The sequence below is a fragment of the Corythoichthys intestinalis genome, chromosome 15, assembly GCF_030265065.1.
Source record: "Corythoichthys intestinalis isolate RoL2023-P3 chromosome 15, ASM3026506v1, whole genome shotgun sequence".
NCBI classification, from domain to species: domain Eukaryota; kingdom Metazoa; phylum Chordata; class Actinopteri; order Syngnathiformes; family Syngnathidae; genus Corythoichthys; species Corythoichthys intestinalis.
Genome location: NC_080409.1, coordinates 54,789,904 through 54,814,739, shown reverse-complemented (window position 1 = coordinate 54,814,739; position 24,836 = coordinate 54,789,904). Strand labels below are relative to the sequence as shown.

General features: G+C 43.0%; 2 protein-coding genes across 3 annotated transcripts in view; one reads left to right on the top strand and one right to left on the bottom strand.

Annotated features, from left to right (window-relative positions):
* Nucleotides 1-24,836, top strand: part of ttll5 (tubulin tyrosine ligase-like family, member 5) — a 122,836-nt gene that overhangs the window by 94,876 nt on the left and 3,124 nt on the right. Inside the window, exon 31 of one of the 2 annotated variants that reach the window (XM_057859895.1) lies at nt 1,127-20,631. The exons of the other annotated variant lie outside the window; for it this stretch is intronic. Coding sequence (XP_057715878.1) covers nt 1,127-1,173 — 47 coding nt within the window. The 3' untranslated portion in view covers nt 1,174-20,631. Of the gene's footprint in view, nt 1-1,126; nt 20,632-24,836 lie in introns of those variants that run through there. 2 annotated transcript variants of the gene reach the window in all.
* The window catches only part of tgfb3 (transforming growth factor, beta 3), a 33,673-nt gene continuing 12,534 nt past the window's right edge, over nt 3,698-24,836 (bottom strand). Inside the window, exons 2-7 of the mRNA XM_057859901.1 lie at nt 20,429-20,592; nt 15,644-15,773; nt 14,100-14,207; nt 12,474-12,630; nt 9,018-9,171; nt 3,698-6,966 (exon numbers count right to left, since the gene is read on the bottom strand). Coding sequence (XP_057715884.1) covers nt 6,808-6,966; nt 9,018-9,171; nt 12,474-12,630; nt 14,100-14,207; nt 15,644-15,773; nt 20,429-20,592 — 872 coding nt within the window. The 3' untranslated portion in view covers nt 3,698-6,807. The remainder of the gene's footprint in view (nt 6,967-9,017; nt 9,172-12,473; nt 12,631-14,099; nt 14,208-15,643; nt 15,774-20,428; nt 20,593-24,836) is intronic.

Genomic DNA, 24,836 nt, shown 5'->3' with positions numbered 1-24,836 from the left:
GGTGAATCGGGCCATTGGAAACGAATAGGAAATTTTGGCCAGTACAGATGAATGGGTATGTTTTTTGGCTGTACTATTCCAGCAAAAACTGGATAGAACTTTTGTGCCCCTTAGCGTGATTTTGAAATGTCTTTCTTTTTTAAATTATTGAAAATACACACGTTTTGGGATAAACAGTCAAAATGAATCAAATTTAACCTTAGATCAAGGGTGTCAAACTCATTTTGGTTCATGGACCACAGTTACGGTAATTAGAACTCATGCGGACCGGACTAGGTTTTTTTGGGGCGGGCAAATAAGTTAGCTCACTAGTTGCCGTTGATGGCGATTGACGTTCAATCCATTTTGACCAAGAGGGGGCGAATGAACAGCGGACACGAAAGTGACACCATCGGCAGCTCTCGTGAGTGTGCTGAATAATTGTTTTGAATGAGTAGTGTAGGGGGATTACATCACATGAACTGCTTGACTAAATGCATAAGAGGTGCCATGACATCATTCTGTAAGTGACGTCACCTTTGTGCTTGCAAAAAAAAGCCAAGCGTTTTGGGTTACTAGCTCTCAGTCGGCAAAAGGTACTTAGCCAAACAATTCCGAGGTTCCAGGTTTAAGGTGACATAATATCTCCACGATTGCGTGCATTGTCACAACCCTGGCTTCCTCCCATATCCCAGTAGGTTCTCTAATTTATGCCACTGCTGTTGGCTGGCAACCAGTCCAGAGTTTACCTTGCCTCTCGTCCAAAGTCAGGTGGAGTACGCTCCAACTCATATGTGACTTTAATTAGAAGTGCTATCCAAATATCGACGAATGGATGGTAAAACCAGAGATTTGTGTTAACTGCGGACACAAATTTGTGTCGTCACGTTCCTTCATTTGCCACCTCCCGGTCAAAATGGATTGGACGTCTAGCATCGTCAGTGGCAGCTAATGAGTTAACAAGTAAGTGCCACCATATCAACGGAAGGTAACCTGGAATGCCCCACGCCTCTAATCACTGACTGGCGCCTCACCTTCCATGCAAACAAGGACCCAAACGGGACCGCTCCTAGTCGCCAGACAAAAATCAACAAATGTATGAGTTGTTGCAGCCTTAGATGACGATTTCTGTCGCCTTCCCACGCAGGCCTTTCCGTGTACCGCAAGCTGCTGCGGACCCAGGAGCCCAGATGACACCGAGGCGACCAGAGGCGCGTCTTGCCGCTGTGCCGGCCCGACAGGTGTCTCTGCATGTAACCGTTCACGCGCACAAACCCTGGCCCACTGATGTATTCTGGGAAAGAACAACGGCGGAAGAGCGTGCCAGGCTTCCATTTATTTGTCCGTCGTACTGCCACGGAGATCGCGTGTCGGGCACGGAATTCCCAGCTTTGACGCAGGTTGGGATTTGATCGCGCGGCCAATATCAGATGGCCTTTCCGGCCTGCGCGCCACCAGTTTCCCCTCCCTCGCGCTACCGATGCCACGGAAAGATTTCACGGGCAGATAGCTTTCGACAGATGCCTCGCTGGCATTTAGTATGCCAGCTATTCACATCGAGCCACCGTCATCAAGTGGAGACATTCCGTGAATGGTAAGCACGCGGTCCACTTCCTTGCGCCAGAAACTGACTTACGGTCCAGAATGAAAACAAACAGGTTACCGAATCCTGACTGAGCAAAGGACGAGTTCGATTAAAGCAACCTTTGCTTCCTAATGGAATGAGGTAAGGAAGTTGTGGTTAATGCAGCGGTACCTCGACATAAGAACACTTCTGTAAATGAAATATTCATTTTACAAAGGGTTTTTCCACATTTCATATTACGAAAAAAGTATTCCAAACACGAAAGGTGCTATGTACTGTAAAAATTTCTCTGTATAGTTTGAAAGAGCTACAACCTGCCTGTCAGGCAGAACCACGCTGGCCGGATTGAACCACTTGGCGGGTTGTTTTGACACCTTAAATCAGGGGTGTCCAAACTCTGGTGTCTTACAAGTGTAATCAGTTGATTGCAGTCAGGTACTGCTTGTTTTAGCAGAATGTTCATTGGTTAAACTGTCCGTAGGAACAAAAACCAGGACCCGCGGCGGCCCTCGAGGACCGCTTTGGACACCGCTGACTTACATAATACCCCTGATTTAAATCATCACAGGAATAGTTCAACCTGATTTTAGCCTTATTTAAAATGTAGTGTCTTGGTAGCTAGCGCATGGAATGAATTGGATGATTTACATGTAAAAACATGGTTCATTAAATGAAAAAAATCATCATTCGAAAGCCACTTCGGAACTAATTCCTTTCGTATCTTGAGGTACCGCTGTACACACTCAATATGTTTGGCCATCGTTGCACTGCAAAACAATGGTGATTAACGGTGCACATGCTCACTAGTATCCTTGCGTGGATATCCAGAAGTCACTCAGGGCATCTTGTTGATAAAACCTTCCGCTGAGTATCTTTGTACAGCGGTATGAAAAAGTATCTGAACCTTTTGGAATTTCTCACATTTCTGCATAAAATCACCATCAAATGTGATCTGATCTTAGTCAAAATCACACAGATGAAAAAAACTGTCTGCTTAAACTAAAACCACCTAAACATTTATAAGTTTTCATATTTTAATGAAGTAAGTGAACCATCACATTTGATATTTTGTGCCACCCCCCGGCAGCAATAACTTCAACCAGAAGCTTCCTGTAACTGCTGTAACTGATCAGGATTAATCTAGGCCTGTGGTTGCCAAACCGGTCCTCAAGGACCCCTGTGGGTCCTGGTTTTTGGTCCTACCGATCAAGCACAGACCCTTTAACCAAGGAGGTTTCTGCTAAAACAAGCAGCACCTGATTACACTTGTAAAACACCAGATTTGTACACATGTGTCATCCTGTTTTGTTGGAAAGAAATCCAGCACCCACAGCGGCCCAATGTGGAATAGCTTGGGAACCCCTGATCCAGGCCCATTCTTCTCTACAAAGCTGCTGTAGTTCAGTCAGATTCCTGGGATGTCTGGCATGAATCGCTGTCTTGCGGTCATGCCACAGCATCTCAATGGGGTTCAAATTTGGGCTTTGACTTGACCACTCCAGAACGTGTATTTTGTTCTTCTGAAACCATTCTGAAGTTGATTTACGCATACATCCTCTCTTTAGCTTCAACTGCCTGACAGACTGCAAAACTTTTGAATTCATTCTTCCATTAATGATTGTAAGTTGTCCAGGCCCTGAGGCAGTGAAACGGCCCCAAATCATGATGCTACCGCCACCATGCTTCACAGTGGGGATGAGGTGTTGATGTTGGTGAGCTGTTCCATTTTTCCTCCACACATGACATTGTGTGTTACTCCCAAACAATTCAACTTTGGTTTCACAAAATAGTCCACAAAATATTTTGCCCAAACTTCTATGGAGTGTCCAAGTGCCTTTTTGCAAACATTAAACGAGCAAACATTATTATTTTTTTTTTAGACCGCAGTGGCTTCCTCCGTGAAGTCCTCCCATGAACACCATTGTTGGCCATAGTTTTACATATAGTTGAGATATTGGACTGTGCCAGTGATTTCTGTAAGTCTTTAGCAGACACACTAGGGTCTTTTTTGACCTTTCTGAGTATTCTGCACTGAACTCTTGGCGTCATCTTTGGTGGACGGCCACTCCTTGAGACATATGCAACAGTTCCAAACCAAACTGTCCGTTTGTAGACAACTACTCTGACTGTCGATTGACGAACATACATACTTTTAGAGATGGTTTTGTATCTTATCCCAGTTTTCACAGCTCTTTTGGCCAAGCCATGATGCACATCAGACAATGCTTCTCATCTAGACATTTCTTACCAGGTGTGTTTTTTGTAGTGGGCAGGGCAGCTTTAAACCACTCATCAGTGATGGGGCACACACCTGACTTACAATGTTTGGTAAAAATTGGTTTCGGTTGCTCTTTAAGTCTCCTTAGGAAGAGGGTTTACTTACTTATTTTCCCCCTTTTGACATTGTTTGCACGCTAGCCTCATTAAAATATGAAAACCTATTAATTCCTGGGTGGTTTTAGTTCAAGCAGACACTATATTTTCATCTGTGTGATTTTGACAAAGATCAAATCACATTTGATGGTGATGTTATGCAGAAATGTGAGAAATTCCAAAAGGTTCAGATACTTTTTCATACCACTGTAGTAAGCGTATTGTATGTTTGTGTTGACTTGTAATGAAGTACTTGAATTTGATGCACGTCATTCTCATACGTTACTGTATTTAGTTTGCACAGATCTTGGTATACGATTTCGGCTTTTCAGTGCGCGGTTGTCACGTTAAATGTCACGTTGTTGTTTTTTAATGCCAGCAGCATGCTCTATTACAAGAATCCAAATTCAATGTATGTTCTACTGCCGTAATTAAGTGTAGTTCAGACAATCTGTTTACAACACTCATGCATGGATTTGTGAGCTGTTATATATTTATTTTTTTAGGGTTTTTGATGCTGTTAATAGCGAATTGAGACACTGAAATATCGTCAATAAAGTTGAATTTCATCATCTCGTTGTTATGGTCGAACCAATTCCCAAACCCTTTACATTGCTCTAAAATGATTCATCAATAAAAACATTCCCGATACTACTAAACAGCACAACCCAACTCTTATTTTAATGAAAGAAAAATGTGTTTCCAAAAGTAAGAACATCATTTACAGTCTGGCATGAGGGAAATTTCTCTTTTAGGATTTGCATAATTATCAACTGTCCGTAATCGCTTGCTGTCAATAAGTATGTTTACATGGACTCGATTTTAAAAGCCTGGTCGGAATAAAAATGCTTCATGTACACACCTCGTTCGGAATATTCTAACCCATTCCGATTAAGATTCTCGTCCGAACGGTTTAGGCTGATTGACAATCCACTTTGCCCACATGAAAACATTTCAAAATTTGGAACAAACCGTCCTTATCTGTGACATCAGTATATGGCTTTTTTTTTTTATTCCCGGAAGGTCGTAGAAGCGGAGCGAGCGGAAGACTGGGTGGGTAGGCGCATAATAATAATTATAAACTGTTTTGTTTTCGTCAACAAAGACGATAATGAAAATATTATTTTCAATGAACAACTTTTTCAAACGTGTCTCGGAAAACTAATGTAGTTTGTTTTTAGCGAACACTTGGTTCAAAAGAAATATTTTTCCAAACGTGTACACTGTTATTATGCTGGCGTTAAAAAAAAAAAAAAAAAGTGCAAATCTTCTTTACAAACATAGCTTTTTGCTGTAATTACGACACCACATGAACGCAGCATCAGTCTGTGTACGTCAAAAATAATTTGTTCCCGGTGACATTCTAATGCATGAACACGCAAGACTCCTTATTTTTAAGTGCCCATGAACGCAGTGCACCCGATCATCATTTTAATCCAAATGCTGATCAGGCTGAAGACATTTTTTTTTTTGCCATGTAAACATACTAATTGCACTACATAGTTGCAACCAGCAGGGGCACTGTTGATGATCTTGACAAGTGTGTGTGGTCTAAAGCAGTGTTTTTCAACCACTGTCCACTTTCACCCAATTGATGTGAAAATGTTTTTGGAAACTGAATCCGCAAAATCCGATATCCGTGCTGCCCGATGGTCGCTAATCATGCTATAGTCTTCCATATGAGTAGGTGGCTCATTACTTTGTCTAGCGATGCGGAAGAGGTAAAGAGTGGTACTGGGGCTAGCGCTAGCGAAACTACAACGGTGGCGGTGGTGATGGTAAAGGTTTTTAAAACAAAGTTGCTAACTCAGGACTGGACAAAATTTTATTGAATGGCGGTCAAAAAGAAGCAAAGACCATTTCCTCACGCAGAATCTCAAGTGTGACGCAATAAGCAAAAGCTTTCTTTCATTGGGGATTTAGTCTAGACTGTAAAGGACTGAAACTGATAACAAAATGTGTGGGGGTTTTTTGTGTTTGATACCTATTCAATGCATGACTATATCAATTAAGTTTACAGACATTCCATTGGACATTTTATGATGGTGGCGTGCCTCGGGCTTTTTTTTTTTTTTTTTAATGAAACAAGTGTGCCGTGGTTCCAAAAAGGTTGAAAAACACTGGTCTAAAGAAGAACAGAACAACGCAAGCTAGGGTCAGCAACCGCGCAGACCTCAGCGACGCGGACAATGACACGGAAGCAGGAGTGCATCTCAACACAAAAAAATGACTGAATTGGTCATTCACGTCTCCGTAGTCCATCAAGGAAGCGTTCCCCAACGTCCGTCCCCGGCTCTCGTACAACAGTAAAGCTTCAGTTTCATCTGAAATATGTCATACCCGGAATCTCCATCCTGTTGCAATGTAGAGGTATTAACACGACCGTTGAAATATAACTTCCACTAGGTTGTTTTCCAGCATTTTGAACATTTTTTCCCCCTAAAATCATTTTTTAATTTAAAGGCATTTAATCCTAAATACACAGTGTAGCACAGCATCACTTTCCAGCTCGGACATTCGAACGTGTCCTGTGTGTCCTGTCATGCTGAGTTCAGTCTCTTTTTCCACCCTCGCTTGTCCTTAAGAATGCAGTGGTCATTCCAAGACGATTTTTGTTCCTTTCCGCTTTAGATAAAAACAGGATGAGAATACACCGAGGTACGAGCTGTTCAAAAATGCTGGAATATGAAGTAAAACTAAAGAAAGATCACGGAGAGGTCCGTTGGGTTTGAGAGCATCAGTGAAACCGGACCGGATATCTTTCAACTGTGAGACGGAGCTAGAAGGAGACTCGAGTACAGGGGCGGCCCAAAACCACGAGAGCGCTCCCGTGTAGTGCAGGAAGGTTTGTCTCGGGTCCCCGAAGCCTCTTAGCTGCATTTGCAGGACTTGACCACCATGTTGGACAGCTGCTCCACTTTAGGCGAGCGGCCCACGTAGTAGAGGATGGTGAGGGGCTCCAGGTCCTGGGGCACGCAGCACGGTGAGGCGGACGCCTCCGGATTCAAGGTGTTGTAGAGGCTCAGCAGCTTAAGTAGAGGGAACCAAGTATCAGAATTTGCCCATAATGAAATCAAAGGCAAATGCAAATGATCTAGCCCTTTCCAAAAACACGAGAGGTCCTCGTACAACTAAAGGGGGGGAACTCAAGGTAGCTCACAATTCAATTTGCATTACGAGGCTCGCGATAACCATAGAAAAGAATAGCTCTTTATTGTCATTGTCAACAACAGAACATTGTGAACAACGAGATTGGAAGTGGCACTCCAGTAGAAATATATATGTATTTGATAATATAAAATAAATGCATAGAAAGATATGTTCTAGAGCTAGAAGTGCATAATTATAGATGACTTAGAACAGGGGTGGGCAAACCGGTCCTCGAGGGCCGCAGTGGGTCCTGGTCTTTGTTCCAACTGATTCAGCACAGACAGTGAGGTTTCAGTGGAAACAAGAAGCACCTGACTGCAATCAACTGATTGCACTTAGAAACTAAGAAACCAGATTGGTGAAAGGCTGTCCTCATGATGGGTATGAACAAAAACCCGCACCCACTGCGGCCCTTTGTGGAATAGTTTGCCCACCCCTGACTTAGAATGAAATATGTGCATGATGAACATAGTGCAACGCTGTCCTAATTTTAGCTGCGTCATTTGTGCAAAGAATTCGATAAATAGAAAAGTGGTCCAAGTAATGCGCAGGTTCAAGTTAAAAATTGTTTTCTAAGGAGTTCATAGTTTTTTTGTGTTTAATGTAGTAATGGCCCTGGGAAAGAAGCTGTCTCTCAGCCTGTTTGTGGGACCTGTAACGTCTGCCGGAGTGCAGCATGTCAAAGAGACAGTGGCCGGGATGAGAAGGATCCATATGTAACCCAATAGATATTGGAGTAAATATTTTAGGAATGGAATAACAGCTTTTCCTCATGAGGGTCGCGGAGGTGCTGGAGCCTATCCAAGCTAACTATGGGCAGTACACCCTGAACTGGTTGCCAGCCAATTGCAGGGCACAGGGAGACGTACAACCATTCATGCACGCACTCATACCTACGGTCAATTTAGAGTATTCAATCAGCCTACCATGCATGTTTTTGGGATGTGGGAGGAAACCGGAGTTACCGGAGAAAACCCACGCAGGCACGGGGAGAACACGCAAACTCCACACAGGAAGGCCGAAGCCCGGGATTGAACCCTTGATGTCAGAACTGTGAGGCGGACGTGCTAACCACTCAGCCACCGTGCCGCCATTTTGCACTTCAATTAGTTTAAAATGTGAATGAAACGAGTCTCCACCCATCCGCTGCAGCATCAAGCCAATGGAAATGTACCCCGACAGGTTGAGACCAACCCCTTCCTTTCTCAACTGGCCGCGTTGTGAGCAGCTGCTTAGGAGACTGAGTGAATTTAGTAATAGCCCTCAAAAAAGCGAGTTAACCTTTCGTACCACTTTCTTGTCAGCGTGGAGTGCGGAGTTGGAGACTGTGTGCGCGAGGCAAAATTGCAGTTTACTCTATCGAGCTACTCGGCGCTACCGCATCAACTTCATTACCGATTGACGTCATTCTTTGCCTTATCGGCTTCATTTGGTAATAGCCGAAGACTACGACTCCGACGCGCAAGAGTGACGTTGCTCGTTAAGGACATGTCACGCAAATAAACAAATCTGATCGCACGGTTACTTTTCTTCGGGCTCGGAAGACCAACGAGGAGCTGGGTCCCAGACTCTTCTCCCGGTGTTTAACAAATACAGGGAGAACAGTCTGGCCGTGCCAGGCAATGTCGACATGGCCCAAGAAAAGCAGCAGGAGGGAGGGCGAGAGGCTGTACGAGCACGAAGCAGAAAAATATCTTATTAAAAATCCGATCCTTTTCACTCGAGTCCGATCTGATGAAAATGGCGCGATCGGATCGGGACATCCCTAATGGCAACACGGAGGCCAAAGTCTAAAATCTAATCAACAGACTGGAGGAATGCGACGAAATGCTGAAACTGTTGGGATGATGAATAATATTTCATATGCAAATGGAGGCCCGTGGTTCAGATCATCCGATTTTCTAATCCAGTAAAATGAGGCTTGTCTCACCGTGCTGTGTGTGGTGTCAGCGCTGCGTAGGTAAGGGCAAGGACCAGAGCAGAAATTGGCGTAGTAGCCCTCAGGCTGATGGATCCATCTCCAGCCCAAGTCCTGGCGGAAATTAATATAAAGCGGTCGCACACAGCAGTTCTCCTCGTAATTGCTGCAGACAAGGAGGGAAGAGGAGATTATCACTCAACTATTGCCGCGGACGAGAGAAGTTCCCAAATTCCACTCTTAGGTGTGCCCTTATTTTCCCTTCCCAGAGAGCCCAGGTGTCTGTCTGTCTGTCAGCCCGAAAGAGGATATGGGAGATGCTTGGCATGTGAGAGTGGCGAGTAGTAGCTGCAGGGACAGATCCCGACTTGTATCGTGTCATCGCGTCTCGCTGATTAACACGCGAGGTCTTCCTGCGTGCTCGCTCCACTTGATCGCGATAAAACAAAAATTTGGGCTCGTGTCAAGAAAATGCCACATTGCTCGAAAAACATGCAGAACTCATAAACAGACAAACAAGCCATCCTTCTGCTCTGAATTGGAATGTGTTTCGTCACCAGTAGCCGTCCAATCCTTTTCAACTGGGAGGGTGCCACATTCATTCGCTGCCACCCTCCAACCTATTGGACGTCTTTAGGTCAAACCTCCTATACCTAGCAAAGAAAACGACTTTTGTTATACCCAGTGTTCCCTCTAATTTGTCATGTGTCTACGCAGACACATAAGCTCCCTGAGCACACCACTGTGAGCAACATCAGATGTGTACACACCAGTATCACGCCTGTTCAAAACCTTGGAATGTAGCAAGTTACACGGCTTGTTTAAAGAATGAAATGACATTAGTTTCCTTTTAATATCATTGATTTGGCCAACTGGAAATGAACAAGAAAAATCTCCTCATACTGTGTTACATGTGAGAGTCCTGCTTTAACCATAGCAAAAGTCCTGCTTTGGCCTGGGTAAGGGTCCAGTTGTATAGGGGAGTTCATAAATAAAACAGAATCACATTAAAACGGTTTCGACAATAAGGACACTCATGATTCCTATTCTCCGTGTCAAAGCAGCTAGGTTAACAAAAAAAATCTGGCTCAGTTTCACCGCTTGTTCTTCAATTTGCTCATATTCCGACAGCCATTCCATCTGAAAAGAACCACATTTCTTTTTTACTTTGGCTCGATGAGTGTGGTATCGCTGCTCGTTCCTTTCGCCATGATAAAGGGTTAGCATTTGTGTCTCTTAACTCCGCGGCATTGTTGTTCGCTAACCTGCACGGTGCGTTTGGACAGGGCACATATGTACACTGCTATGACTGACTGCGTAGCGTAATCGTATTTTTGGCTAGACACCTGTTGCTCATTGACTTGCATTGCAAGATAGAACAGAAATCAATTTTGTTGGTCTAATTAACTAGATAATTCATTAATTTATTTTCCGAGCCGCTCATCCTCACGAGGGTCACGGAGGTGCTGGAGCCAATCCCAGCTAACTATGGGCGGTAGGCGGGCTACACCCTGAATCGGTTGCCAGCCAATCGCAGGGCACAAGGAGATGAACAACCATACGCTTACCTGGGGACAATTTAGAGTGTTGCATTAGACTACCATGCATGTTTTTGGGATGTAGGGGGAAACCGTAGTACCCGGAGAAAACCCACGCAGGCACGGGGAGAATATGCAAACCCCGCACAGGAAGGCCGGAGCTCAGGATTGAACCCTTGATCTCTGAACTGTGTAGTGGACAAGCTAACCGCTCCGCCTCTGTGCTGCCTAACTAGAGTATATCGGTTCTAATATTAGATATTAATTCATGTTTGTTTTTTTTTCCATGATAAAGTTCCTTTTTCAGTTGATGCCATGAATTGAACTGGTGAGCAACGCGCTTTCATTGTAGAATCATTTAGCAACACAAACGAATATGTAACTGCAACACAACGAGCGTTCCGTTTGCACTTCAATCTTGGTAGACATGATCCCGTACCAGCTCGAAACACCATCTTCTTATGGGTTACCGACTTCAGAGCTACTGGATCTGCATTGAAACAAAATCAACCGGCCGGCCTCAAACTACCAGAATTCCAGAAAATGTGGCAGCAGTAATAATATTAATGACTGTTTCACCATTTGACTGATTTAATTTTTAAAATCCAATAAAACAGAATGACATTATATGTACTTTTCAATAAACACTTTTTTGTTTCTTTATTTGGCTTTTATTAAACCTACAAATGTCTCCGATCATTTTGCCTGACCCTGTATATACAATGGTGGTGTAGCAACCCACCGATAGGAGCGTCGCGTCGACACATCACTACGGCGCAGACAGTAGACCATGTGTGTCATAACCTGTCCTCAAGGGCCGCTGCGGGTCCTGGTTTTTGTTCCTACCAATCGAGCACAGACAGTTTAACCAATGAAGTTTCTGCTAAAACAAGCAGCACCTGAGTGCAGTCAACTGATTACACTTGTGAGACACCAGATTGGTGAAAAGATATCGTCTTGTTTTGTAGGAATGAAATCCAGCACCCACTGCGGCTCTATGTGGAATAGTTTGGACACCACTGCAGTAGACCTAATGACGGCACACTAGGTTTCTGTTGAAATTGATTTTGTGCGCTGCATAGATTTTCCTGTACGCAGAGTATGTGCAAGCAGTGCACGATTGCACACGCGCAACTTAGAGGGAACATTGGTTATACCTATAACACACAATTAAAAAAAAGAAAAAAAAACAGGTTTCACACATGCATTTGGCTACTGCATGTAACAAGGCATATATGAGCAATTATAATTTTTTCAATGATGTACCAATGAACAAAAACACCAACCACCGAATTTTATTTTCCCTCATTTCCTCACATCCAAATGCAAAACCTTTAGAATATAACTTCAGAACATAGGATGTACATTAAAATTGAAAATAATGTAAATATTGACTTATGTATGCTTCTTTTATAATTGAACACAAATAATTTATTTTTACATTATGCACATTGAAATGGAATCTATTTTAAAGGTGATGCAAACATTCACTTTTTTTCAATTATGAGGAAATGAATAAGTAACCGAAGAAAAATAAGTCCAAACATTAACAAGGAAGATGTTCTCAACCTCACCGTCAGCCCCAATACCCTAATCCCTTTCTCTTGATTTTCCATTGCATTATCCTTTTTTAAATCACATTAATTGAACAAGTTTTTTTTACCTGTCACTACAACCTTTCTGGTTTTTCCTTTTTTTCTTCTTCCAGAAAACACATTTGAAGCAATCCGAGTGACAACAGTGCCAGTTAATGATTATGTAACAATCACAAAACTAAGGTAGAATCCACGAGTCATTGTCTACTTAGTATGTTTGGCCATCAGTCCACCATATCTGGATAAAGTATGCTATGCACTTTTTTATGTACATCCTGGGAAGCCCATTTTGAGAAGCTGTGCAAATAAATTTAGCCCTCACATTGCAAACTTACTTGAAGCAGTAATTGGTGTCGAGTGCCCTCTTGCGCCTTCGGGATGAGGAGTGCGCATCCAGCCTGTGGGGGGGCAGCATCATGAGGATGAGATGGGGGTACAGCTGCTCCCTTTGTTTTTTGCCACGGCTCAGGTCGTCAAAGTCTGGCTCCGTACCTGCGGGAACCAGCCGAGCGGTCACGGAGAAGCCAAAAAGATGCCCGGTCACGACCAACGACACTCCTATTGCTCAGATTTTAAGCGCAGGTACTGTTCAGCCGGGGCTTTACTTCCTTCTTCCCACCGTCTGCTGGTCCGCTCTAGGCCTGATGGCTAAAGCAGCACATATCTCAGGAGAGATGCTGCCGGTGGATATGTTGGCCCCGCTTTAATTAGGGCCAAACGTCTGAGCGCCGTGGCGGCACATTCCTTGCGGCCAAGCCCGTTCCCAGGACCTGGGGCCCCTTGTACTAAGTGAGATACCAGATCAATGTCATTCCCATGCTCTCTTCTTTGGAGGAGGGAGAACCATTATCTTTTATCAAAGAGACTGCAATGACAAGTATTCAAACATTCGTTCAACTAGTCTACGAATGAACGCCATTTTTTTGGGTGTAGAATTTCCTTTTCAATCTACTGCCAATTGTTAATGTCCACTTTATTTGACAAAACATGAGGTTCATCATAGAGGCACTTTTGTTTTTTGCAATCACAAAAACTAGGCCTGCCTGCGCAACATATCGTTTAAACATCACCACGTGATAGTCCCATCACAGCACGTGCAATTGTTTTTTTTTTTTTAATTTTAAAACCTTAACGTTTGTTTTGCTTCATAAAAGCGGCCAGTGTGCAGAGACAACTCAACTCAAATTGGTACACAAAGTCATTGTGATCGGCCGTGAACTAGTTTAGCGCGTATGTAGGCTCTCGCCCGAAATCAGCTAGCATAGCATCCGGCACCACAGCATCCCTCACGTAGATAAGCACTATAGGCTGAAAAGCCTAAATTTAAGAGTTTTGTTTGCTGCACAAATAGCATTGGCTAACAACATTAGCCTCTTTTGAGTGCCACTTGTCCGGTGAACATGTCAATGCGCGTATTTGTCTATGCCGATGTGTCCAATTCCACAAACGTGGTCCTATCCAACCTATGCCACCTTTGTAGACCGCTCACACATGATTTCTTTTTGCCCGTTTACTGTCCGTGCGGCCTCCCTTCCGCAATTTAGCATTACGGTCTTGAATTCAATACTTGCAACTGACCCAACAGCCTATTGGGCTAGCTTATTTACTGTAAATACACAAAAAGTGTGAGGCTAATTTAGAAATTGACTGGTGATCAGTTCGGTTGTATCCTTTCTTTTGCCCCAAATCAGATGGCAGATTAGCTTGCGCACAACTAGGGTTGCCAACAATCCCGGATTGGGCGGGACAACCCGGAAGTTCTGACTGGTACTGTCGGTACTTCCTATATTCCAGGATGTCCCGTGAAATCCGGGACTGTTGGCAACCCAACTCACAACTTTAAAGATGAGGACAGTAGTATAGAAAAAGGATTGATGAATGGGTTTACCACAACACAAAATCCTGTGTCCTTCAAAGAAAGGTGTTCTGCAAACTAACTCCAAGCACTACTCCAACCGTACCTTTGAATTTGACCTCCAGCACCTCGTTGGCATTCTCAATAATATCCCCGTTTGGCTTGAAAGTGTGGCAGGGACAGTGCACGCTGATCTCCAGGCCAAGATTGGTCTCTGAGGGAAAGTGATTGAAACACAAGCTGGACTTGAGTATGCATTTGCACTTCTAGTCATTCATACCAGAATTCTACACTTGACTGTAAAAATCAGTCTGTTTTGTACGGTTGCCCTAAAGTGCAAAACACAAAGGCAAATTCAAGAACGCAGCGGCCACGTTCCTATTGGTGCGTTTACAGTCGTGGTGTCTGTTAACCCACAAGTTTTTGCACCTGCGAATCCAACCGATGGGAGCGTGGCGTTGCCACATCAAACGCAACAATTGGAACGTCGCTTTTATTCGGTCAAATACTGTATTAAAGTAAAATATGACTTCATACCTACAGTATGTCCCAAATAAAAATATTCATTCATTCATATTCTTTGGTAACGCTCGTTTTCAAATTCCACGCCAGAAGCGGAATAACTTTGAGTTCATCTACCCTTTCCGGTTGATTCTTCCAATCGGCAATGAGTGTACTTTTTCACTGGTACCTACCTAAGGGTGGAATGTAACAAAGTAAAAGTACTTCTAAGTACCTTTTTTTACTTTGATTACATTTTACAGCATGTATCTGCAGTCCACTGCTTTTCAAATTATTGCCTGCTTTACATGCCACTTTTGTTTGTTTTTTGTTTCTTACTATGTAATGGTTTTGCTTTTTTTGCATCTGGCGCAATAGATAAGCCCCGTAATTGAGCGCTAGAGCACAAAATTAGGCATCGAAACAAGGTAAATACGAGATAATATGTTGTTAAAATCATGCGGTCTTTAATTATGCTCTCTCATGCGCTAACCTCGAGTTAGGGTTTAAAAAAATGTTTTTCTTAGATGCCCTCCTGTTTTTTTATTTTTCTTCCACCAGAAAATTGAGATTTGAAGCTTTCCAATGATGTACGGTAAATGGTGTTATAAGCATATAGGACAATTTTGAAATTTGGTCAAATTGGGGGTCTCAGTGCGGAACTTCAAGTCACCTGTTTTCCGCCATATCTAAAGATATCACATTTTTGCATCGGGAGAAAATACTTTTCTTTTTACTTATAAATTTCAAAACAAGTACTTTTGTACTTTCGTCATTTTTTATGCCCCTGTATCTGTGCTATTAAGTTAAAAAAGTGACTACTTCATTCACCACTGTACCTACCTTTTCCAGTTACTTAACGTAATTGTCTTTTGATTTGGTGTTGTTTTTTAAATTTGCCGTTGCTTTATGAGATACGTCCTTATGTTTCTTGATTTGTGATGTTGTCGTTTTTTAATTTGTTTTATTGTTCTGTGCTTTGGAATTTGCCATTTTGCTTTTTGATTTGCACTTCAGGGCCACCGTAGTTTTGCCTTGACCAGGAATTGCATACTGCAAAGATGTCATATTGTATTCCTTATGATCATATTGACAGCCTGCAGATACCAACTTCAATTTGAATTAGCTTAGCGGCGCCCCCTCACTCACGTCTGTACATGAGCCACTCCCTCACTGTCTCCGTGACGTCGAAAGAGACCCACTCGGCCATCCCCTTGGTCAGCACGTTCTTGCCCCCGATGTACCGCTGTTTGGCTTTGGGGTCGTCTTTCTGGAGGATCTGCGAGGAAGGATGAAAATGTGACCCAGCTGCATAAACTTTTTTTTTTTTAACTCACAAATACACACACACCGAGAAGCAGAGCTGTCTGTCTGAGCCAGACTCTCCGGGACGCCTTGGGCCAAATGTCTACTCTTCGTGGAAAAAGTGACTGACTGTGTTGATATCCCCATTTTGCAAGTTAATGCCTGCGTGTTACCCTTTTGCCAGTGGGAACCTTTGCGACGGCAGCTCGCGCATTACAGGCGGTGCTGCAAGGTGTTGTACTACGATCATGCTCGAGATGGAAAGTCAAAGCGCCACCTGCAAAATGCTCAGTCCGATGACTCGAGAGTCTTCGTGAGGATTAAGTGGGAGCCTCATATTCACAAGTGACTCTTGACTTCACTCATGATGATAGTTCATATATGGAGTTTGCTTGTCACTTTTTTTTTTTTTACTTTTCACTCGCAACTGCCACCTCTGGCCTAAAGTGTAACTGTGTCAAGCTGTGCCTGTGTCAAGCTGACGTTTGTACGAGTACAAACATACGCAACAAGCGTTCAGCTTATCAAATCAGTACTAGAAAAGTCAAAAAAAAAAAAAAAAACAGCAAACATGATCGTTTACTGTTAGAAGCAAGTCTTACAGTAAGCGGGTTAGAAAAGTGTTTTTTGACAAGCGGAGACCAGGCGGACCCACGGCGAAACAGGTGGATTTGCCAATCTCAATAAAGATGTTTTTCCCAGAATGCACTACATATCAGTCCATCCATCCATTATCGACCGCTAAATCCAGGGTCAGGTGGCAGGGGATGCCGCTTTAGTCGAGAAGCCAAGACTTCCCTCTCCCCAGCCACTTCAACCAGCTCCTCCGGCGTCTGGCTTGGTGTTCCCAAGCCAGACGAGAGTCTCTCTCCAGTGTGTCCTGGGTCGTCCCCCGGGCCTCCCGCCGGTGGGACATGCCCGGAACACCTCTCCAGGGAGGCATCGGAACCAGATGACCGAACCACCTCAGTTGGCTCCTCTCAGTGCGAAGGAGTAGCAGCTCGACCATGAGTCCCTCCAGTCTCCCTTCTTAAAAGGTCCGCTAGCTTAAATGCTATAAAATGCTTGTTTTTTTTTTTTGTGCGTGTGTTTTTTTAACAACGCTCTTAACAAATCGTTCAAACACATATTCACACAAACAACTGCTAAATATATCTCTAAACTAAACCAATGCATAAACAAACATATTAGCTGAAACAAAATCATACCATATTGGAGCAGCTGGATTCAGCCATGTTAGAGGTGTTATGGTATATTCACTGCTGCCACTAGAGGGCAGTGTATCGCCCAAATCAATGAAATGAAATGCAACACTATCAAAACAAACAATTACAACGTCTCTCTAATGAAAGGAATCCTCGAAACAGCAACATTTGATTCGTAGCTTTTTTCTAATTGGGTTATTCCAGTTCATCGAGTCATCGTTGCAGCACTACATCGGTCATTCCAGAGTATAAGTCGCATCTCCGGCCAAACTATGACTTATAGTCTGAAAAATACGGTACCTTTAAAAATGATTTAGTACTAAAATGTGATGTTTAAGATTGAAGTTAACATACGTATATCTACAATCATACGACATTTAAGAATGTTAACTTTTTATGGAAGAATGCACATTTTACGACTGTAGTAGTTGGACCCTGGAACAGTGTTAGCAGGATTTCTTCAACGTACCCTGAAATGGATTGTGTTCACCTTAGAGGTCATTAGCAAGACTAACTAGGTCCCTGAACAATGTCAGAATCTAATCTAACTTCCTTTGAGAGCAAGGCTGCCAGTAACAGGATTCTGCCAACCGGCCGGCTCTGGCGTGAAGAGTGCGTGGGCGAAGGAGTGACAAGCTCCATTTACTCCCCCCGCGGGTGACCCCGTCTCTATCTCCTTGCGGGCCCCTGGAAACAATCTGACAGTCTGCATTGAGAGCCGGCCAGAGGCTGGATGCAGTCTGGACACGCTTGTCTCCCCGGCAGGAAACGTAGGAACCCGATCATTATTCCTAGTCTCTCATGGGAGATTAATGAGGAAAATCTTTGACGCTCTACAAACATTCTTCAAGAACGCATAGAGTGAACCCCTATTTCATAAGAGACTAAAGTGGAAAATACAAGATATAACGGCACATTAAAAAAAAAAAAAAAAATTTAAACATTTTATTAACACTGTTAAAAAACACATTTCTTAGCACCTATTTACACAATTTACCATTTAAGAAGCAAAGTGTGCTTGTACCTAGCTATTTACTATAAAACTGATATAAAAAAATATGCATTGTATATTCATCATAATGTTTTAAGAAAGCATTTAACTGCATCAAAGTCCATCTTATGACTGGGACGCAATGATGAACTTCAACATGGCAGGAACAAAGTGCCTATGACAGCAAAAAGCATGTTTATTTCATATTTCACGCTGTATTTCATCCTCCTGATTGAAATGGACCAAACGGATGTGTGTGGAACGATCGATATATTTATTCCATTTCCCGAATATAACGCGCACTTTTCCCCCCCAAAATCAACTTGTAAAATCATGGCGCGCATTATAAACGGGTACATGGATGGAGACAAAAAAAAATATATTATATACATATAAACCGAATTTTTTATATTGACACGGCCACGTTGTGTTGAAGAAACGTATGCGGCGATCCGTTGCCGACCATTACGGTACGTGACGTCACAATTTTGTTTCGTTAATTCCTGACTCTGATCGGCCGAACGATTTCATCTGTGTTAAATTCTGCTTTTTTCACTCTTCATAAAGCACAGAATGTAGTTTCTTGAACTCATTTAAGTCAACGTTTATTGCAGCTCCGCAACTCTGACCATAACAAACGTAACACAGACTTCCTGTGTGTGTGTCCGTCAACTATATCAAACCCAAACAACAATAGTTCCTATTGTTACTGTCGTGTCGACAGTGATGAGCTCTCTCGGATTTCCGACTTACGTTCTCACTTTCATTTTACCGTATCAATCCACGGAAGAAACATTTATTCATGATGAAACGAGCAAGTTAAACAGCAGCCTTGAAAAGAAAAGTCACATCTGTTTTGTTCTCTCCTAGATTCTGGTAATATTCTTGTCAAATCATATTATTACCGTAAATATTGTCAGTTTATGGTCATGTTTTGAACTACCAATATGCTATGCTTGTGCTGTGTTTCACCAGTCAGTAAAATGACATTTCTGTGTATCTGTACACGAGCTCCATTTTCTTGTATTCTTCTATTATTGGTGCTAAAATTAGGGTGCGCGTTATACACGGGTACAATAATTTCCCCAAGATTTTACGAGTAAATCTGGGATGCACATTATACACGGGTGCGCCTTATATTCAGGAAATGACGGTATTCTGTTATTTTTTGCATCACGCCAGCCTAATGTGTGGCAGGCTTTTGTTGCCTTTTTGGGTTTCAAAAAGTTCCCGTTGACCGCGGAGAATGGCCAAAACATGTCCGACAACTGGGAAGTGAGTAAACCACGTGTTTTGTATTATGTCAACTACTGGGATCGCGGCACACGTTTTAATAAGGAGGTGGCTTGCATTTTGTGGCCGATTGTCCACCGAGAAGGCCACTCGGCCGACGACCGGCGGCTTGTCACACACCGTGGTCACTTTCACCCCCTCGGTCCTATTTGCGTGCCCGCCGAGAATTCGCTTTTCTTGGCCGCAAGCAGCTCCCCGCTCCGACGTCGGCCGGTTTGTCCACCGCGAATGGGCCATTTTTTGGCGTTCATTCCCGGCTAGGAGCACTGCCAACCCACTGTGGCCACAACATAACGACGAGCCGTAACTCACTCACCGCCGGGGGCTGGCCGGTCGGTGAAGACAATCAACCTCGCCGCTGTGTGTGACATGAGTCGGGGTAGTTTTGTGTGATTTTTTTGTTTTTGAAAGGAGAGAATAAGACTTGGAAAAGCTGCTCGGTTTGGGTTAGCTTGTTGGCTAGCTGTCACGCCTCCTGTTTTGTTTACACTCTTTCCTCTGTCTCTGAAGCCGGGGCAGAGGAATGAAAAAAGCCAGACTAACCCCAGTGACATAAAATATCGTTCGGGAGTTCAGCAGTTTTGACCATTACGCAGTAATTTTGCCCTGTCGTACTGAATAAATGCATTTTTAATATTTCATATTCAATTTAGCACAAGACTGTTATTTATCATGACCATACCATTTCTTTAGCAATTGGGGAAAAATACTTGTCCTTTAAAAATCTGCGCTTTGCCAAATTGTTGTGTATCGTCGAATCGTCTCAAAATATGATTCCAATTAAAATAGGGGTATTACGGTTAACTTTGTGTTGATTTGGGGGGCGTTTCACAGGTCACTTCCTGTTGAATGTCCCCAAATGTGACTCCAAATCCACAGGAAGTAACCTGTAAATGCCCTAAAATGAGCAGGAAGTGACCTGTAAATGCCCACAAAAGACTGAATGCGCTGGTTACGGTGCCATTGCCATCGTCCAGTCTGGTCCAAATGAATGGGCTGTCAGCCGTCGAGCTTACGTAGGCGCTATTCTAATGGAAGCGACCTGTCAGCTCTTTTTGAAAACGATTCTCGGTGGGAGCATATCGATGGATAACCTTTCGAAATATCACCTGTCGGGATATACTATTGTCAAAAACCTACCTGGTAGAGTTCGATCCGCTGCTCGTTTTTCTTGGCGCCCGCGTTAGGGATCCGCAGCGCTCGAAATTCGGCCCGGAACAAGTTGGTGGAGTTTTTCTCCATGGTGGAGACGTTGAAGCGGAACACCTTGGAAGTGATTCCCTTCGGGCAGTAGGGGAGGTCATCTGCAGGTAACATGGAAAAGCGTGACTCAACGGTAGCTTTTTATGTGGGACTCCCAAGAATAATGTTGTTCTTGGCACAATTCTTTCAAACATAAATGCACTTCTTACCTCATTGGCTATATTATTATTAAAAGTGCAGATATTCTTCCAGGGATGAACATGTTTATCTTATGATGATTTAGACCATTTTTCAGAGAGACTTTCTCAGATGTGGCCTTTTCATGCTGTTTGGCTTCCCTTCAGCAAGTGAAGGGCTTGTCAGCACCCGGGCCGGGGCTTGAATCATGGATCACTTCCAACACTCAAGTATCGATTGAACTTTTTTGTCGGGTTAGCCTTTTGAGCAATACTCAAGCTCATGTCAGACAAAATAACTCCTTGTTTCTTTGATCAACACCATATTGCATTCACACATAACATCTTTGAACAATGGACACAATTTATTTTGCATTAATCAGATGGAAAACCATCATCCCTTCGTTTTATTATACTGTATGTGCTTGCTTGTCAACTTTAAGGTCACTATTGAGATGGCTAACTATCCAAGCAAGTGATAACCCAATCGCATATTTGTGCACCCGAGTCCGAGTCACCTGACTTTGAGGATCTGCCGATACCGAGTCCCAATCCGATGCCGAATTTTTTTTTTTATTTGAAGAAAAGTTGCAAACATGTAACAGTACTCTAATTTTTTACAGTACTCCCTCTTCCGCCTTTTCTGGCAGTTTTGCAGAGTATAAAACGATATGTTTTTGTATCTTTTGGCAATGCCATTGCATTTCTGGATCATTTTGTTACTTTTTAGCCCTTAAAAAGTACAAATAAAATGTATGAATTAATGCCTGAATAATATTGGAAAAAACTATGCAATTTTTTTTTTTCTGGGTTTGCAATATACTGCGAAATTAAAACTAGAAAATCTTTCACCAGATAAATTGAATGATCCCAGAACTGTGAGGTAGACGCGCTAACCGCTGGCACATCTTTCATTCATAATGTGAATTATTTTTAAACAAGAATAACATAGATAAATGCTTGTCTTTATTAAATTCTTCATTGAGTGGGTCCACTCACGCGGCCCGAGAACAGCCTCTCATTTACACAGCAACACACTTATGTCTGGGCTGCAAGTTTAACCATGATTAACACATTTGTGCCTTTGATCCACTGTGGTTTTTGTCAACAAGGACGTTAACGAAAATATTTCGTCGACGAACAATTCTTTCACGACGACGACGAGCTATAAAACGTGGCTCGGGAGACTAGAACGTAACGAGTCCCATGCCAGTTTTCGTCCGACGAGACATCGTTTCTGTCATATGATCGCAACGCGTGACATTTTCATATTGTACGTGGAGTACGGCAGCTTGCTTCGCAGCAGTGTTCGGGTCGTGTCACTCATGCGAGATGTGCTGCGCCTCTCCCTCACTCTCCTCACAGGAGTTTAGGATGCTAGGCTGCACTCTATCTTGCTTGTTTGGAACACGGTAAGATTTGTTTTCTCATCTTGGCAAGACAGAATATGCAATACGGTTTTAGCTTTTGAAGGTCTGTGCTGAGGGGATCACCCGACGCTAAATGTAACTCCTAGTGTTAGCTTTAGAATAGCGAGTGTCCTCTTAAAACACTGGCCAGGATCAAGCAGTGCTCCTTGGCTTTTCTAGTCAGTAAGCCATTGGGCAAAATGGCATCTATCAGTTCACTTCAGCTGTTTTGTTTGGTAAATGAGCAATTACTGGGAAATATTGATTGCTTGCCACTTCTGGCTAGATAAGAATGGTAAACAAATCCCAGACTTCCCAGTGTTAAACGCTAAGACAAATTTGATGTTTTTTAATGATCCGCATACCCCGTTTTTTCTTTTTGCGATGCATTAGGACTTTTCAGCTCACCTGACGGTTCTTACGCCAGTGTAACTTTTGACCCTTCAGACGACAAACTAGTTGAGACTGAATTTTCAGCATTTACAGTATGTAGTGTATGCTACCTACTCGAAATGGACTTCGAGAGACAGATTTGAGGAAAAAATGATTTTCAGAGTGACTAGAAACTCTGAAATGGGTTGCAAAGAAGGCATAAAACAGCCAAGGCACACCTTGGAAGTACCTCAATTCATTTGTTGAACTACATGCACTATTACGATTGCTATCCACTCTGGAGCTCAGACAACAATACACCCAAAAAGTAAAGAAACTAAAACTCATATGCTGGAACAGGACAATATCCCATAGTCAAGTGAACGACTGCACGCGCTCTGCAAGCACTATAACTTGTCTGGAGCGTGCAAGCTTGATAAAGTAGCAGGCTGACATTTAGCAGGTTATAAATGGCCGCATTGTGCTTGTACCTGAAAAGCTTCCTGTTGCAACCGACCCGAGGCTCGCCCTTCTTTTCATCAAATCAAAGTATAGTTTATTATTTTAACGAGCCGGGCACATGCGCGGAGCTGAACGAGCACATAGCAAACATTTTACGAGCCAAGTGGAAACAGTCATTTACAGCCCAGCTCTGGCTAATTTATTAGACCCCCAGCTTCAACTCGATGAAAAGTAGGGGTGAGAACCTCACCGTACGATACAAGGCGGACGATAACAGTGACGGCGATATAACAATTATCGATACACGGGTCAAGAAATCATTCTACAATATTTTACTATACAAGTAATAAACAGAAAAACAAGCTCTTTTCAGCATTTTCCATCCTTGAGTTTATCACGAGTAGATGTCCAATCCATTTGAACAGGGAGGGTGACAGCGAATGAGTTCATTCACTTCCACTTCAAACGGATTGGAGATCTACTGTGCTGGCCAAAAGTATTGGCACCCCTTCAATTCTGCCACATAATGCTCAATTTCTCCCAGAAAAGGATTGCAATTACAAATGCTTTGGCCCCAATATCTTTATTTATTTTGCTTGCAATGAAAAAACACAAAAGAAAATGGAATTTAGAAAAAAAAAAAAAATCAGGATCATTTTACACAAAACTCCAAAAACGGGCCGGACAAAAGTATTGGCACCTTCAGGCTAATGCTTGGTAGCACAACCTTTAGACAAAATAACTGCGAACAATCGCTTCCGGTATCCATCAATGAGTTTCTTACAATGCTCTGCTGGAATTTTAGACCATTCTTCTTTGGCCAACTGCTCCAGGTCTCTGAGATTTGAAGGGTGCCATTTTCAGACTTCTCCACGGGTGTTCTATGGGATTCAGGTATGGACTCATTGCTGACCAGTCTCCAGTGCTTTATTCTTGTGCTTTTTGAAGTGTTTTGGGGGTTTCTGTCCTGCTGGAAGACCCATGACTTCTGAAAATTTGTTGATAGTCTTCAAACTTTATAATGCCATGTAGCAGTCCAGTGCCAGAGGCAGCAAAGCAACCCCAAAGCAAAAGGGAGCATTTGCCATGTTTGACTGTGGGGACCATGTTCTTGTCTTTGAAGGCCTTGTTTTTTTTTTGTTTTTTTTTACCTGTAAACTATATGTTGATGCCTTTTCCCAAAAAGCTCTACTTTTGTCTCAACATTCTTCCAAAACGTTTTTGGCTTTCTCAGGTAAGTTTTGGCAAACTCCAGCCTGGCGTTTTTATGTCTCTGGGTCAGAAGCGGGGTCTTCTGTTTGAATGTTAGTCGAGGTTCACCATCCGCACAATCTTTCGTCGAAATCTCTCGTCAATTTTTCTTTTTCGTCCACATCTAGGGAGGGTGCCGTGTGCTTTACACTTATTGATGACACTGCGCACGGTAGACACAGGAACTTTCAGGTCTTTGGAAATGGACTTGTAGGCTTGTGATTGCCCATGCTTCCTCACAATTTTGCTTCTCAAATCCTCAGATTGTTCTTTGGTTTCTTTCTTTTCTCCATGCTCAATGTGGTACACACAAGGACAGAGGTTGAGTCCACTTTAATCCATTTGAATTGGCCGCAAGTGGGGTTTAGTTATTGCCATCACCCGTTATGTGCCACAGGTAAGTAATAGGTGCTGTCAATTACCCAAATTAGAGAAGCATCACATGATTTTTCAATAAGTTTTTATTTCCTGTTGATTTTGGGTTACTGCATAGGAAGTGACTCAACAAATGAAATGAAATGAACAGGCTGTGACCCGTAAATGCCCCAAAAGGAACCCATTGCCTTGCATTGACTGCTACCGACGTCCAATCCGTTTGAAGTGGGAGGGATTGCAACGAATGAACGGACAATAAATTCATTCCAATTCACAGCCGAAAGAGAGAAATAGCTTGTT